We start from the raw sequence: 13,837 nt of genomic DNA, 5'->3' as shown, positions 1-13,837 counted from the left end.
GGGCGACACGAGACAGGAGACACGGAAGCGAGAAGACAGCGAACAAAACATCTGCATACGAATCAGCAGCACCTGGGCCTCCTGCGACAGACTCCTGACGGGCCGGCGTTGACAGGTACATCTTCAGGGCTTCCCCGCACTCGACACGCCCTAACCCGCACCAGCCAAGGACCCTGGACGCCGCCCACGCACGCTCTGTTCCACGCTCTGTTCCACGCTCTGATTGCGCCCCTCCTCTCCTATATTACGGCCTGAGCGCCCGCGCCCAACGCATCTCGCGATGGCTTCTCTCTCCGCCGCCATCCTGGCACGGCCGCCACCACAAACCGCCGCCGACCCGTCGCCTCTGGCTGTAGCTGCGGCTGTCCACCAGCACCAGCAGCAACAGCAACAGCAACAGCACCAGCAGCAGCAACACCAGCAACAGCATCACCAACGAGACCAAAGCCAATACGCCCCTTCGCCCTCCATCACACCGCCCAACCCGTCGGGCGGCCACAGACCACATCCCCACACACATCTGATCAACAGCGAGAGTCTGCGCGACCACCTGTTCTTGCCAAGCAGCTCCGGCGGCGCAGGAGGCTCCAGCGGCGCACCGGCGGCGGCGTCGACACCCCGCAGCCGTCTCAGCAGTCCGCTGCGCGAGCTCGAAAGCGAGCTGTCCAGCCACGGTCAGGGCCACGCTCACCCTCACGGCCACGGCCACCACAGCTCCGTCGACGACGCGCACGAGCCGCATCTTGAGCCCTCGTCGCCTACCGGCCGCAGCAACGGCGCGTCTGCTTCCTCGTCGGCGTCCTCGTCCGCTGCCGCCGACGAAAAGAACCGCCGGCGCCTCAACAAGCTGCGCTACCGCTCCAAGTCGTCGGTCGAGCAGGCCCCCTTCCCGTCCCCGTTTCCCCTTCCCTTTCCCTTTCCGCCCATCGCCAGCCTGGCCGGCTTTGGCTTCCCGCCGTCGTCGTCCGCCGCCGCCGCGCCCAACGCCATGGACCCGCCCGTGCTCTCCTTTTACGGCGCCGAGCCGGTGCCGCTGCCGTCCCGCTTCGCCCACATCAAGCGCCGCCTCGCCGAGGGCCACCACGACGCCATCAAGGCCTCGTGGGCCCGTCTCCTGGACGCGCTGGCCGCCGACGTCCGCCGCATCGCCGACCAGGGCCCCGCCCTCATCCCCTCCATCGACTTTGCCGCCATCGACGACCCGGCCGCCGTGCAGCCCTTCCAGGACGCCCTCAAGACGTGCGGCGTCGGCGTCGTCCGCGGCGTCGTGCCCGCCCGCGACACCGCCGCCTGGGTCGACGAGACCTGCCAGTACCTGCAGCCCGCCGACACCGACGGGTCGGACGGCTCGACCTACGACATCAAGCCGCCGCCGCCGCAGGACCCGACCTGCTTTGACTTTTTCTGGACGCCCGCGCAGGTGCGCGCGCGCGCCCATCCCAATGTGCTGCGGGCCATGAAGTTTGCCATGGGCTTCTGGGCGGCGGCCCCGTCGCCGTCGCCGTCGCCGACTCCGGACAAGGCCGCCGCGGACAAGAGCGCCCGCGGGCCGTCGGGCGACCCGCGCGTCGCCACGCGCTTCCCCATCAGCTACGCCGACCGCATCCGCATCCACGTGGACGTCGAGCAGGTGAACCTGGTGCACAAGCCGGAGACGGAGCAGGAGAAGAAAGCAAAGGCGGCGGCGACGGCCGATGGAGACAAGGGGGATGAAGCAACAGAAGAGGACGAGACCACCGACAAGGCGGCGTCGCCGCACGCGGTGCCGGCCGCGGTGCCGGCCAAGGCCCCGACCCCCGTGACGCCCCCCACCGTCATGGCCCAGGTCGACGGCGGCTCCCTCGAGCGCTGGGAGCCCGACGGCTACGGCCGCGGCGGCACGTACGACTCCGTCTTCCGCGGCCGCTGGGAAGACTACGACCCCTGGGACCCCGCGGGCCGCGTCCAGGCCACCCCGGACCTGTACAACGGCGCCGGCGCCTGCAGCGTTTTCCGCATGTTCCAGGGCCTGCTGGCCCTGACCGACGTCACCCCCGGCATGGTGCGCCTGCTGCCGTCGCCCAAGCTGGCCACGGCGTATTTTCTGCTGCGGCCCTTTTTCAAGCCCAAGACGGCGGCCCCCAAGACGGCGGCCCAGGGCAATGACAAGGACGGCAAAGACAAAGACGACGCCGCCGCCTGGGCCGCCTTCTTGGACGCCGCCAACTGGGACATGGAGGAGGAGGCGTCGACCATCATCCACGGCGCCGTCCCCGGCCACGCCCAGCGCGTCACCGAGCTGTGGCACCCGCACCTGCAGCTGCGCCAGAGCCTGCTGACGCCGCCCAGCCTGCAGGCCGGCGACTACATTGTGTGGCACTGCGACACGCCCTACACGATTACGAGCGAGGGCGGGCCTGCCACCGACGGCGGGTCGGCCTCCCTGGCCACCGCCCCCATGCTCGTCTACGTCCCCGCCTGCCCCCTGACCCAGACCAACGCCCTCTACCTCGCCCGCCAGCGCAAGGCCTTTTTGCGCGGCCACCCCGGCCCCGACTTTGACGCCACCGGCTCCGGGCTCGGCAGCGAGGCCGACCATGCCGCCCGCCTCGGCGAGACGGCCATTGAAGCCGTCGGCGGCCGCGAGGGCCTGCGGGCGATGGGCCTGTTGCCGTGGGACGTCGAGAAGCCGGCGGCGGCGGCGGCGGAGACGTCCAACGTGGACACGGACGTCGTCGCGTCGACCGAGTCGACCGAGTCGACCGAGGCGCCCGACTTTATGGACGTCGAGCCCCCCGGCGGCCACGTCTGCCGCGTCTGCCGCGTCTGCCACGTCCGCGCCGCCCACCGACGAATCCCTCTCCCAGGCCGAGCTGGAACTGGTCCGCCTCGCCAACATCATCCTCTTCCCCGATCAGTACGAGTTCTACATGCCGACGCGGCACAACTCGCCCGATCGGGAGTAGACAGAGAGGGATGCCCCCCGTCGCTGTGGCGCTTGTACATACTCGCTTGCCTTTTTTTTTTCTCGTTTTGCCGTTTCATGTACTCAACTTCTTAATGCTAGTTTCTTGTTTGCTTCATTTGTTGCCAAGTAGGTTCCCATGAAGAGATTTATTTGCCTGACTGGAATAATGAACATGTGATTTACGGTACTTTTCTAAATGAAGAAAATAAATTAAAAAATAAAAGTAAATAAAAGACGTATAAAAAAATGTCAAGTAACTGAGAAAATGACACATTGCTTAGAGGCAGTAACTTACGTGAATAAAAGGAAATAATGTACCGAAACAAACCTACCTTCAGCTATCTATTTGAACGTATGTTGTAAAGACTGGTCAACAGCCAGCATTTCCGTTGGGTTGCTATATCTTGTCGGCTCGGAGCTACCTGTTGTCGCCTGGATGCACCTCCTAGCAGACGCTAGGGCACCGGTCACCGGTCACCTGTATGGCACGACCTGCCCTAAAACAGTGGGACAACAGGCTCCCAATCCACTCAAAGCCCCTGGAGCGACGCCTCAACTGCCATCTTGGCAAGCGCCCAAAACGAGGCTGCCGAACAAGGCTCAGCCAAATGACGGACACAGCACAAACGACGGACGGAATCGTACGAAGCGGCTGGCCAGCATCCGAGAAAGTCTGGACCACTGTTCCGTTGCTCGTTGATTGCGCCGCCATACGGCGTAGTACTGCAACGTCTTTAAACAGCCATCCCCGCCCTCTACGTCTGCGCGTCCTCGACACGACAATGGCTCTTTCGCCTTTCATTTGTCACTTCAACTCTGCAAAATGAGTGCATCGACCGCAAGCCGAGTGCCGGACGGACTCCTCAACGGCGAGATGAGTGCTGGGGAGGATAACGTGGGGAGTGTCGAACGAAACGTCGTGGAGGGTGTCGAACGGGACATCGAGCAGCATGCCGAGCAGCGGCCTCATCAATCTGCCGCCCCCGGAGCATTGGAGGACGCCCCAGAGGAAACCCCCATGGACACCCCCGAGGACCCCCCCTCCCCCCCTCCACCCTTCCCGACTGCTCTGGCCACGCGGCTGTACGTTTCCCACTTCCTGTCCACGTGGAACTCGCGCGTGTTTGAGTTTGCCGCCGTCCTGTTTCTGGCCGCCGTCTTCCCGGACACGCTGCTGCCCATGTCGGTGTATGCCGTCGTGCGCGGCGTGGCGGCCATGGTCTTTGCCGAGGCCGTGGGCGCGTGCATTGACCGCGTGGACCGGCTGGCCGCCGTGCGCGCGTCGATCCTGGGGCAGCGCGTCGCGGTGGCCGTGAGCTGTGGTGTGTTCTGGGCGATGCTGGCCAAGACCGCCGCCTCCCCGCCCGTCGCATCCGGCCTCTTCGCCGTGGCCGTCGTCGCCGCGTGCGTCGAGAAGCTCGGGTCCATCTTGAATTTGGTGGCCGTCGAGCGCGACTGGGTCGTCGTCCTGACCGAGGGCAACGCGCCCGCGCGCCGCCGCGTGAGCGCGCGCCTGCGCCGCATCGACCTGTTCTGCAAGCTCGTGGGGCCCCTCGCCATTTCGCTGGTGGCGGCCGCGTCGCCGCGCGCTGCGCTGTGTGCCACGCTGGGCACGAGCACGGCCTCTGTCGGGGCGGAGTACTTTTGCATCGCGGTGGTGTACCGGCGCGTGCCCGCGCTGCGGCGGCGGCCGGCCGCGTGGGACGACGCTGCTGTGGCGCCCAGGACCACGGCAACGACCTTCTGGCACGCCACCAAAGCGGTCGGCCGCCGTCTGCTGCCGTTTGCGTCGCTGCCCTTTTACGTGCGCCACCCGGCCTTTCTGCCCTCCTTCGCGCTCGCCCTCCTGTACCTGACCGTGCTCTCCTTCTCGGGCCAGATGGTCACCTTCTTGCTCGCCACCGGCTACACCCCGCTGTACGTCGGCCTGGCCCGCACGGCCAGCACCGTCTGTGAGCTGTCGGCCACCTGGATCGCGCCCCGCCTCATGGGCCGCCTCGGCGTCGTCCGCGGTGGCATCTGGTCGCTGTCGTGGCAGGCCCTGTGGCTGACGGCCGCCACGGCCGTCTTCTGGGGCCTGCCCGCTGCCAGCCCCCCAGGGGCCACCGCCGGCGCCACCGCCTTGGCCGTCGGCGTCGCCCTCAGCCGCATCGGCCTCTGGGGCTACGACCTCTGCGCGCAGAGCCTCGTCCAGGACGAGGTCGCCGACGCCCACCGCGGCGCCTTCTCGTCCGCCGAGGCCGCCGCCCAGAACCTCTTTGAGGTCCTCGCCTACGCCACCACCATCGTCTGGGCCCGCCCCGACCAGTTCCGCTGGCCCGTCGTCGTCAGCGTCGCCGCCGTCTACACGGCCTCCGCGCTCTACACGGCCTTTGTGCGCCGCCGCCGCGGCCACCTGTTCCACTCGCCGCTGCCGCCGGCGCAGCGCTGGCTGGACAAGGCGTTGTCGGGGCGGCGGGGGGTGGACGCGTAGCCTGCATGGTTGCATTTATGAGTCACGACGCACGAAATGGCTGTTTTGCTTCTTACTACACCGGCCTTGCTTCGCTTGTTTAGATGCTGCCATGCCTCGTATGCCTGCTGCTTGTCACTACAGTACTCCTGTTTGGTGCGCTCGTCGTTTGCCGCGGACGTTTGTGTTCTCCGTTTGTTTGTTGTCCTGTCATTCATTGATTGTGACGCTCTCCTGCACAAAACGCTGCTGTGTTCTCGTACAATCAATCTTGCCCGACACCAACTCCGTGTAATTGTCTGTTGGTTCTCGCCTGAGTCTCCCTGCTGTCCCTTGCAGTTGCCGCACGTGGTCGTCCACACGGGAAGCAATCCCGGCCCTGTACGACGACACGGCGACTGCCAGACTGCCAGACTGCGTCTTTCTGTAACCAGGGATCGTCGCGTGCATGCACTTTGCCAGGGCTGCTGCCAATAAGACGCACTCTGCTTGGCGCCTGCCCCGCAGCAAACAAAGAATCCTCGGGCTGCTCCTGCTCCAACTAGGCAAACGCCCTTTTGTTCTTGCCTTGTTAGCCTTCTCTGCACACGAAACGGAAACGGACCAGGTACAAAAGGCCGGGCTTCGCTCACACTCTGTGTACTTCGTACAGACATAACTATAGGCCAGGCTGCCAATTCCACTTGCCTGCCCACCTTTTGCACCTACTTACACCGATTTCGTCGCGGGTTGGCCCACCATTCGTACCTTCCCGTTTCGGCACTTTGCACCCCTAGTATCCTTATCCCATTCATCATCGTTTTCAGCCCGCCCTTTGCTCTTGCCTCTTCTTGCCCTTTCCTCTCCACCTTACAACACGGCGTCTCCACACACATTTAAACTCGTCACCGCAAATCGTCGGATCATCATCATCAATCCTTTCTGCTGTTCAAATAGTCCGTGCACTCCCAACTGAAGCGAATTCTTCTTAACTCGACCGTCCCATCGACCTCTCCCCACACTGTTAGCTCAACAACATACTGAGTACGTCACACCACCATTTTAGCACCCGCCCAGCCCGCTCACCGTTTTTTGCCTTCCGCCGTCTTGGCCGTCATCGTTGTGAATAGGACGCCTCCTTTTTCAATATCATCGCCTTTACTTTGCTCCGCGTCCTTCCGTGCCTTCTCCACGCAAGTCATTTCTATAAAAGCGACTCGAAAGCTCACGCTGGCCCCAGCTCGACGGTGTCGTAGGGCGTACGTCCGCTCTTTCATTGGATTGCAACCGTTGTTCCAGATCCACTCCACAACGGCATTCGGCCTTGTTGTCCGTTCTCTGTTTCTTTCACATACAAGTCGACACAGCTTCACCTTCGTCTCTTACTCTATTTGCACCTTGGCCTCCAATACACGTTGTCCTTCAAGAATCTCTAACCACCCTCGAGGCTATACAGTATACGCACTGTCTTCGCACAGTATTGACGTCGACTCCTCGCTCCAGGCCTTGACAGCCGTAACGTGGCCCGTGCGTCTTGGAGCTGTCACAGTATTCTGTACTCCGTACAGAATACAGAGCCCTGTTCTGGACCTTCCATTTTCTGTTTGTAGTCTCGTGGCTCTGTGTCGCTCGTCCCAATTCAATCTGCATCGCTCCTGCTCTCCGCTCCATTTTTTCGCACCTGCCGCTACCCACCCTCCACCTCGCCACCCTTCGACGCGCGCAGACAAGGCATCGCGATCAACGAGCTAGGAAGCTGCGACCGGCTCTCACCAACCGACGCGTACCTTCCTCACCCTCGACTTTCTTCGCCGGCCGTACCTTCTTCCTCTATCTCGACACGTTCCTGGCTGGCACCTTCCGTCCCTGGTACCGTCTGGGGCTACACAAAACAAACAGAAACACACAGAAACACAATAGACGCTTTGGCTGGCGCTTCTCCTATTCCTCTTCTTGTCGAGGCGCAAACAAAACACCGTCTTGCAGCTCTTTGCAATTGTCGGTGGTTCGTACATTCGTACGCTTCAGCTTTCCCGTCAGCAGCCAATCGCTGCCGGCCGCCCACACAACCCACAGCCAATCCTTGCCGCCATCGTGCGCTTAACCCCATTGACGGTTAAAGTGTCCCAAACCGGTCAACTCGGTCCACCGATCGCGTCGTGACGTCTGCATCGCTCCTTCCTTTCCCTACCTCTCGCCTCGACGTTCGACCTCTTCTGTCTGCTCTTGCCAGCAGGTGCGATGGGCCGTCATCCGTCCTCGCAGCACCCACCACGCCGCCAACGCCGTCTTCTTCGCGATCCTTTTTCCTCCTCTCTCCCCTCCTCTCAGCTCTCGCTGTCACCGCCTCCGACTCGCCTCCTGCGCCGTCCTCTCCACGCGCGCGCGCGTATCACGGCAGCCGGTCCAGCACTGCTCTCGCTGTCCTCTCCCTCGTGAGGTATGTACCGTTCTCATCACCAATGCGCCCACGCTATCCTACCGCCCCCCCCCTCCGTGGCTCCTGCCTGCCTCTTCTGCCTACATCGTCTGGTTGCCGAGCCGTTTCCAGCTCCTCCGCAAGAACAACGACATCCGGCCGGCGACTGGCAAGACGAAGGCTTCTCCTCTTCGTCCACTTTTTGCTTGCCACCCTGCAGACACCATTCGCATCGTCATCCTCATTGTCATCGTCATCACCATCTCCTGGCGTCTCTTTTGCTTGCCTTGCACCATTTTTTCTGGCTATGATTTATGGCCCATTCTTAGTTGCCGACATTGTGTATTCCCCCATCCATTGTCCAAACTATTTTACTAATATGGCTTATGACCACACAGCAGCGGCAGAGTTCTCTTTTGCGACTGTGACTGCGAATGCGACTGCGCCTGTGCCTACATCTACAACGAACAATCCATTCGCCACCGAACCCCGTGAGCCATCGCCAACTTATACGCTTCCGTCGCGGCCGCTCCACCCTCCACCACCACCGCCGCGTCAACCACCATCCTCCTCTCGCCCGTGGCCGACCGCCGTCTCCTACCTCACATCGTCTCTTGTTGCCGATCCGAAGTCTGCCCACTAGGAAGCTTCTGCTTCGCGACCCGGCCCGCGCTACTACCCCTGCGCGCCCATCCGCCTTGTCCCGACGCCGCTCACCCGCTTCTCGCAGCACATCCGCACCAAGTATCCCCCGCCCCCGGGCACCACCGCCGCCATGGCCACCGGCAAAAAGGGCGAGAAGACGCTGCACTTTGGCGCGCGTCTCAAGTACCCCATCAAAATCACAAAGCTCTACAAGACCCCCGGCGACACCATCCGGCGCCAGGAACCCGTCCTGCAGTACTCGTACGAGTACACCATGGAGCTCCCGCAGGACCGCGAGACCCTCGAGCTCCAGCAAAAAACACTCACAAGCATCACCGACTGGAACGCGCCCGAGGACGGCACGCTTCTCGCCTGGAACGTGCGCGTCGGCGAGGTGGTCGCGCGCGACCGCGCCTGTGTCACCGTCGAGGAGGCCTGCACCCACGAGATCCAGTTCCAGGGCCTCTGCGCCCTCTGCGGCAAGGACATGAACGAGGTCAACTGGGCCAGCGAGCAGCGCGACACCGACCGCGCCCCCATCAACATGACCCACGACCAGACGAACCTGACCGTCAGCCACACTGCCGCCACGCGCGCCGAAAAGGAGCTGCAAGAGCGCCTGCTGCAGCAGCGCAAGCTGAGCCTCGTCGTCGACCTGGACCAGACCATCATCCATGCCTGCATCGACCCCACCATTGGCGAGTGGCAGCAGGACGCGTCCAATCCAAACTACGAGGCCCTGCGCGACGTGCAGCGCTTCCAGCTCGAGGAGGGCCGGCACGGCGGCGTCGCGCGCGGCTGCTTCTACTACATCAAGATGCGCCCCGGCCTGGCCGACTTCTTGGCCGCCATCGCCAACCTGTACGAGCTGCACGTCTACACCATGGGCACGCGCACCTACGCGACCAACATTGCCAAGATTGTCGACCCGGAGCAGCGCCTGTTTGGCAACCGCGTCATCAGCCGCGACGAGAACGGCAACATTGTCGCCAAGTCGCTGCAGCGCCTGTTCCCGGTCAGCACGAACATGGCCGTGATTATGGACGACCGTGCCGACGTGTGGCCGCACAACCGCCACAACCTGATCAAGGTGAGCCCGTACGACTTCTTCAAGGGCACGGGCGATATCAATTCCAGTTTCTTGCCGAAGCGGGACGACCTGCCGGCGGCATCGTCGTCTTCATCCGCGGCCGCCACCGCGGCCGTGCCCGCCGCCGCCGCAGCAGCAGCAACCACCCCGACATCCACCTCCGCGTCCACCTCCGCGTCCACCTCCGCGTCCACCTCCACATCCACCACATCCACCACATCCGACGCTTCCACGGTCAAAAAGGACGACAACGAAGTGACCGCCTCCCCCGCGTCCACCGCCGCCTCCACGGCCGTCTCCAGCGCCGACACAGCCTCACCTGCTGCTGCGACACCGGCCACATCCGTGTCCAACGGCAGCACGCCACCGCCCAACGGCGCAACGCCCGTCCGTGGCGACGAGAACACAATCGACGTGGTCCTGCTTCAAAAACAGACGGAAGAGCAGGAGCGGGCGATTGAAAAACAGATCAAGGACCGGCCCCTGCTGCATATGCAGGAACAGCTCGACAAGGAAGACTCCGCCAAAGCGTCGACGGCGTCCTCGGACGGTGGCGAGACCGATGCCCAGGCCACACAACGGCACTGCGTCCTCTTCGACGACGACACGGAGCTCGGCTATCTCAAAGAGCACCTGACCAAGCTGCACCACGAGTTCTACGAAAAGTACGACGAGGAGCGCGGCGCCTCGACGTCGCTGATTGTGGACGCCGTCCCCGACGTGGGCGAGATCCTCGACCGGCTCAAGGGCCAAGTGCTGGAGGGCTCGACCATTGTGCTGTCGGGCCTGGTGCCGCTCGGCATGGACGTGGAGCGGTCCGAGATTGGCATGCAGGCCGCCAGCTTTGGCGCCAAGCTGCAGCGCCAAATCTCCCGCAATGTCACGCACCTGGTGATTAGCAGCGACCGGCCGCGGACCCAAAAAGTGCGCCAGGCAGCGCGGTTCCCGAGCATCAAGATTGTCAACCAGAACTGGCTGATTGACTGTTTCAGCCAATGGGACCTCGTCGACGAGACACCGTACCTCGTCGACATTCACCCAGCCGACCGCAACCAGCACGGCGCCGTGTCTGGTACCGCCAACGGCGGTTCGCAGCTCGGTGGTACAGATACCGAGACGATCTCGGATGCCGATCTCGATGGCGATGCCGACGACAGCGAAAACGACAACGAAAACAACGAGAGCAACGAGAACGGCACGCCGGGTCTGCGCATCCATGTTCCCGGTCGCCGCCGTCGCCCTGGTGAGGGCGACGAAGACGAAGACAGCCACGGAGACGTCGGCGAGTTTGACGAGTTCCACAACAGCGACGGGATGAGCCCGATTGCTGAGCTCGGCACGTTCGACTGGGGCTCGGCGGACGACGAGCTGGAAATGTTTTTGGCCGAGGGCGACGACGAAGACGACGACGATGGTGACGGCGACGAGCGGGACGAATCCGACTACGGCGAGGACCATGACCACGACGGCGACAACGACGTCGACATGGACCGCAACGGCGACGCAGACGCTAACGGCAGCCTGCTGTCGACGTCGTCGAAACGGAAACACGGCAGCGGCAGCAGCGGTGGCAGCGGTGGCAGCGGTGGCAGCGGTGGCAGCGGCGGTGGCAACGACACCGACACCGACGGCGAGCGAGCGTCTCTCCGGGGACGCACGCTCCTGGCCAAACGCCAGAAGCTGGCCTCCCGCAGCCGCAGCGCCTCCCAACGACGCGCCGCCGCCGCCGCCGCCGCCGCCCTGGCTGCCTCGTCCGGTACAGGGAGTGGCAATGCCAGCGGCGGCGAGTCGACACACCCTCTCCGGCAGCAGACCAACTCGTCGTCTGTTCCGTCTGTCCCGTCGTCTGTCCCATCGTCTGTCCCGTCCAAACCACCGACGTCGGCCCCCGCCCCGTCCGCCAGCGTGGACATTGACGAGGACGAGCTCGAGGCGATGCTGATGGCCGAGCTGGACGAAGAAGAGGCAGCCGCAGCCGGCGTCAGTGGCGGCGTTAGTGGCAGTGGCAGTGGCAGTGGTGGCGGCTAGATGCAAATGCCGCCGCTGGCCACGAAAGAGGGCGCCGGCGGCGACGGCGTCGACGACCGTGACCCTGATGGCGCTGGTGGCGCGGAGACACCCGGCAATGGGCTCGAACCCATGGACGAGCGCGAGGACGTCGGCAGCGGCAGCACCGTGCCGGACCCTGCTGCCGTCTCTGCGCCGGACAAGGAGGGCATGGAGGGCGTGGAGGGTCTCGTGCCCGACGTCAGCCAGGCGCTCGGGTCGTTTTTGATGTAGCATGTTCTATGGGTGAAGAAGAGAAACCTGTCTCGGCGGCATTTTACAATGTTTTTTTTTTTGGTCTTTTTGGTTTCTTCTGTCATCTGCATGGGACGGGCGAGGATAAGAGGATAGGTCGGGTGTGTAGACAAAGGCGGCTGTTCATGGCGTTGTATCTTTTATTCCTTTTTATCCTTCTATTACGTTTTCTTTGCCATTCATGTTTTCATATTCTGTTCTCTTTCCCTTGCATTGGGCTCGTTTCATTTCCCCGGTATATGGCCTCTACGTTTTGTCTCGTCTTCTGTATGCACGGCGCTTCGGTGGGAATACAAGCTGAACTGAACGTTCCACGACGGCGGGTATATTGAGTGTCTCGTACAATGTACAAAAGTATACATGCCCTCGACCCGCTACATCGACACAGTGATGGTCGACGTCACCACCGTGCACGTCGACACCGTCGCCGTCGTCACGGCCGTCACCTCCAGGACCGTCAGCACCGTCCGCGTCGCCGTCGCCTCCACCGCTGTCAGCGCCGACGAGATGCCCTCCGACACCGTCACCGTGGTCGCCGGCAGCACAATCACGTCGGTCACCGCCGCGGGCGTCGCCCCATACGTCGCCACCAGCTCCGAGCACGCCGACGAGACCACCGATGCGGCGGGGCGCAGAGCCGAGACGCACAATGGTTCGGGGGCGCCAGACACGGAGACGGCGGAAGAGGCGGCAGAGGCGGAAGAGGCGGCAGAGGCGGCAGACGACGGCGCCGCCGCGTCGCGACCCTGGACGGTGACCGTCGCCCGCTTCTTCAGAGTCGTCACCGTCACCGTCGACGTCGACGCCGTGCACGTCTTGATCGTACTCGTCACCGTCACGCGCTTCACCACGTGGGCCGTGACGGTGGGCGCGTCGTCCCACGCAGCAGCAGCAGCAGCCGCCGTCACCACGGCCCGGTCCACCAGCACCAGCCGGTCGCCGCCGTTGCCGTTTCGCTTGCCATTTCGCTTGTCGTACACGTACAGCACCGACACCTGCGTGCTCGTCACCGTCGACGTCGCCGTCGAGGCAAAGGACGTGACGGTGCCGGTCGTGCTGGTGACAGTCGCCGTCGACACGATGGCCGTCGACGTCACCGACACCACCTCGGCTGCCACGCGGACGTACGCGGTCGGGCCGGGCTCAAACACCGTGCTCGTCTCCGCCGCCACGTAGAGGCCGGCGGCGGTGCTGCAGTAGTCGAGGGCCTCGTGGGTGGCGCTGAGGAAGCAGGCATACAGGTCGTTGGCACGGGGACGGCAGCCGCCACGGACGGGCGGCGACGAAGAGGCGGCCGGCGGTGCGGCCGGCCGCTTGACGAGGACGCCGGCCGAGGCGCCCGAGATGGCGGCCAAGAAGGCGGACATGACGGCAATCTTCATTGTGGAGGAGCGAGGAGGATGAGGCGTTGGAAACCGGTGATACGAAGATACGAAAAGCCGTTGAGAAAAGGCAAGAGAGCGAGCAAGATGGGATGGTTCTTCCTAGAAACGAAGACGCCGTGGTCGATTATCAATAGGAGGAGAAATAGCAGGGAAATGAGAATCAATTTTCCAAAAAAAAAAAAAGAAGTGAAAAAGAATAAACCATCGCAGACCCTGCTCTCCTCCACAGCGGTGGGCAGCGTGCACGGGCTGCTCGGTGCGTGGTTGTAGTGTCTTGCAGCATCTCAAGACGTTGCTGCTCCTGTGCTCGTGTAATTACTGCGATGCCCAAACTCGACTGGTACTAAACTTCTCAAGTGGGCTTTTCTCGCTTGACAATCAAACGTAAACATCACCGTTCTATTTTCTTTAGCTTGCTTGGCCCTGGTGCCCAGACTGCTTCTTTTCCTGTTCTGAATTCGTTGACGTCGCCCATTCACTCAAGTTCAAGAAGACATTCAACAAAAAACAATAAATCCTTCGTTTGCGGCCAAAATATGCCCCAATCAGGAAATGGAGACATGAAAGGAAAGTAACGTCTCCACAGGACGAGACTAGACGAAATCAATTTGACAGAGTG

At 62.9% G+C, this 13,837-nt stretch overlaps 5 protein-coding genes across 5 annotated transcripts; 4 read left to right on the top strand and 1 right to left on the bottom strand.

Moving 5' to 3' along the window:
* Window positions 1-280: 280 nt before the first annotated feature.
* On the top strand, window positions 281-2,945 carry SPBR_04095 (uncharacterized protein; the record flags this gene model as incomplete). The annotated part of the gene is made up of 10 exons (XM_040762379.1): window positions 281-486; window positions 532-867; window positions 934-1,027; window positions 1,076-1,420; window positions 1,463-1,774; window positions 1,826-1,891; window positions 1,949-2,041; window positions 2,105-2,449; window positions 2,501-2,785; window positions 2,847-2,945. 10 exons carry the CDS (start codon window positions 281-283, stop codon window positions 2,943-2,945), a joined length of 2,181 nt encoding a protein of 726 aa, XP_040621376.1.
* An 825-nt stretch (window positions 2,946-3,770) lies between these two features.
* Window positions 3,771-5,420, top strand: SPBR_04199 (solute carrier family 40 (iron-regulated transporter), member 1; the record flags this gene model as incomplete). The annotated part of the gene is made up of 1 exon (XM_040762482.1): window positions 3,771-5,420. One exon carries the CDS (start codon window positions 3,771-3,773, stop codon window positions 5,418-5,420), a length of 1,650 nt encoding a protein of 549 aa, XP_040621375.1.
* Window positions 5,421-8,572: 3,152 nt separating this feature from the next.
* On the top strand, window positions 8,573-11,560 carry SPBR_04072 (RNA polymerase 2 ctd phosphatase; the record flags this gene model as incomplete). The annotated part of the gene is made up of 1 exon (XM_040762356.1): window positions 8,573-11,560. One exon carries the CDS (start codon window positions 8,573-8,575, stop codon window positions 11,558-11,560), a length of 2,988 nt encoding a protein of 995 aa, XP_040621374.1.
* Window positions 11,561-11,812, top strand: SPBR_09189 (uncharacterized protein; the record flags this gene model as incomplete). Its single annotated transcript, XM_040767315.1, has 1 exon — window positions 11,561-11,812. One exon carries the CDS (start codon window positions 11,561-11,563, stop codon window positions 11,810-11,812), a length of 252 nt encoding a protein of 83 aa, XP_040621373.1.
* A 395-nt stretch (window positions 11,813-12,207) lies between these two features.
* On the bottom strand, window positions 12,208-13,215 carry SPBR_04346 (uncharacterized protein; the record flags this gene model as incomplete). The annotated part of the gene is made up of 1 exon (XM_040762629.1): window positions 12,208-13,215. One exon carries the CDS (start codon window positions 13,213-13,215, stop codon window positions 12,208-12,210), a length of 1,008 nt encoding a protein of 335 aa, XP_040621372.1.
* Between the last annotated feature and the right edge of the window lie 622 nt (window positions 13,216-13,837).

Source organism: Sporothrix brasiliensis, assembly GCF_000820605.1.
Source record: "Sporothrix brasiliensis 5110 chromosome Unknown Cont16, whole genome shotgun sequence".
NCBI classification, from domain to species: domain Eukaryota; kingdom Fungi; phylum Ascomycota; class Sordariomycetes; order Ophiostomatales; family Ophiostomataceae; genus Sporothrix; species Sporothrix brasiliensis.
The sequence above is the reverse complement of the archived record's forward strand: the minus strand, read 5'-3'. Positions and strand labels throughout refer to the sequence as shown.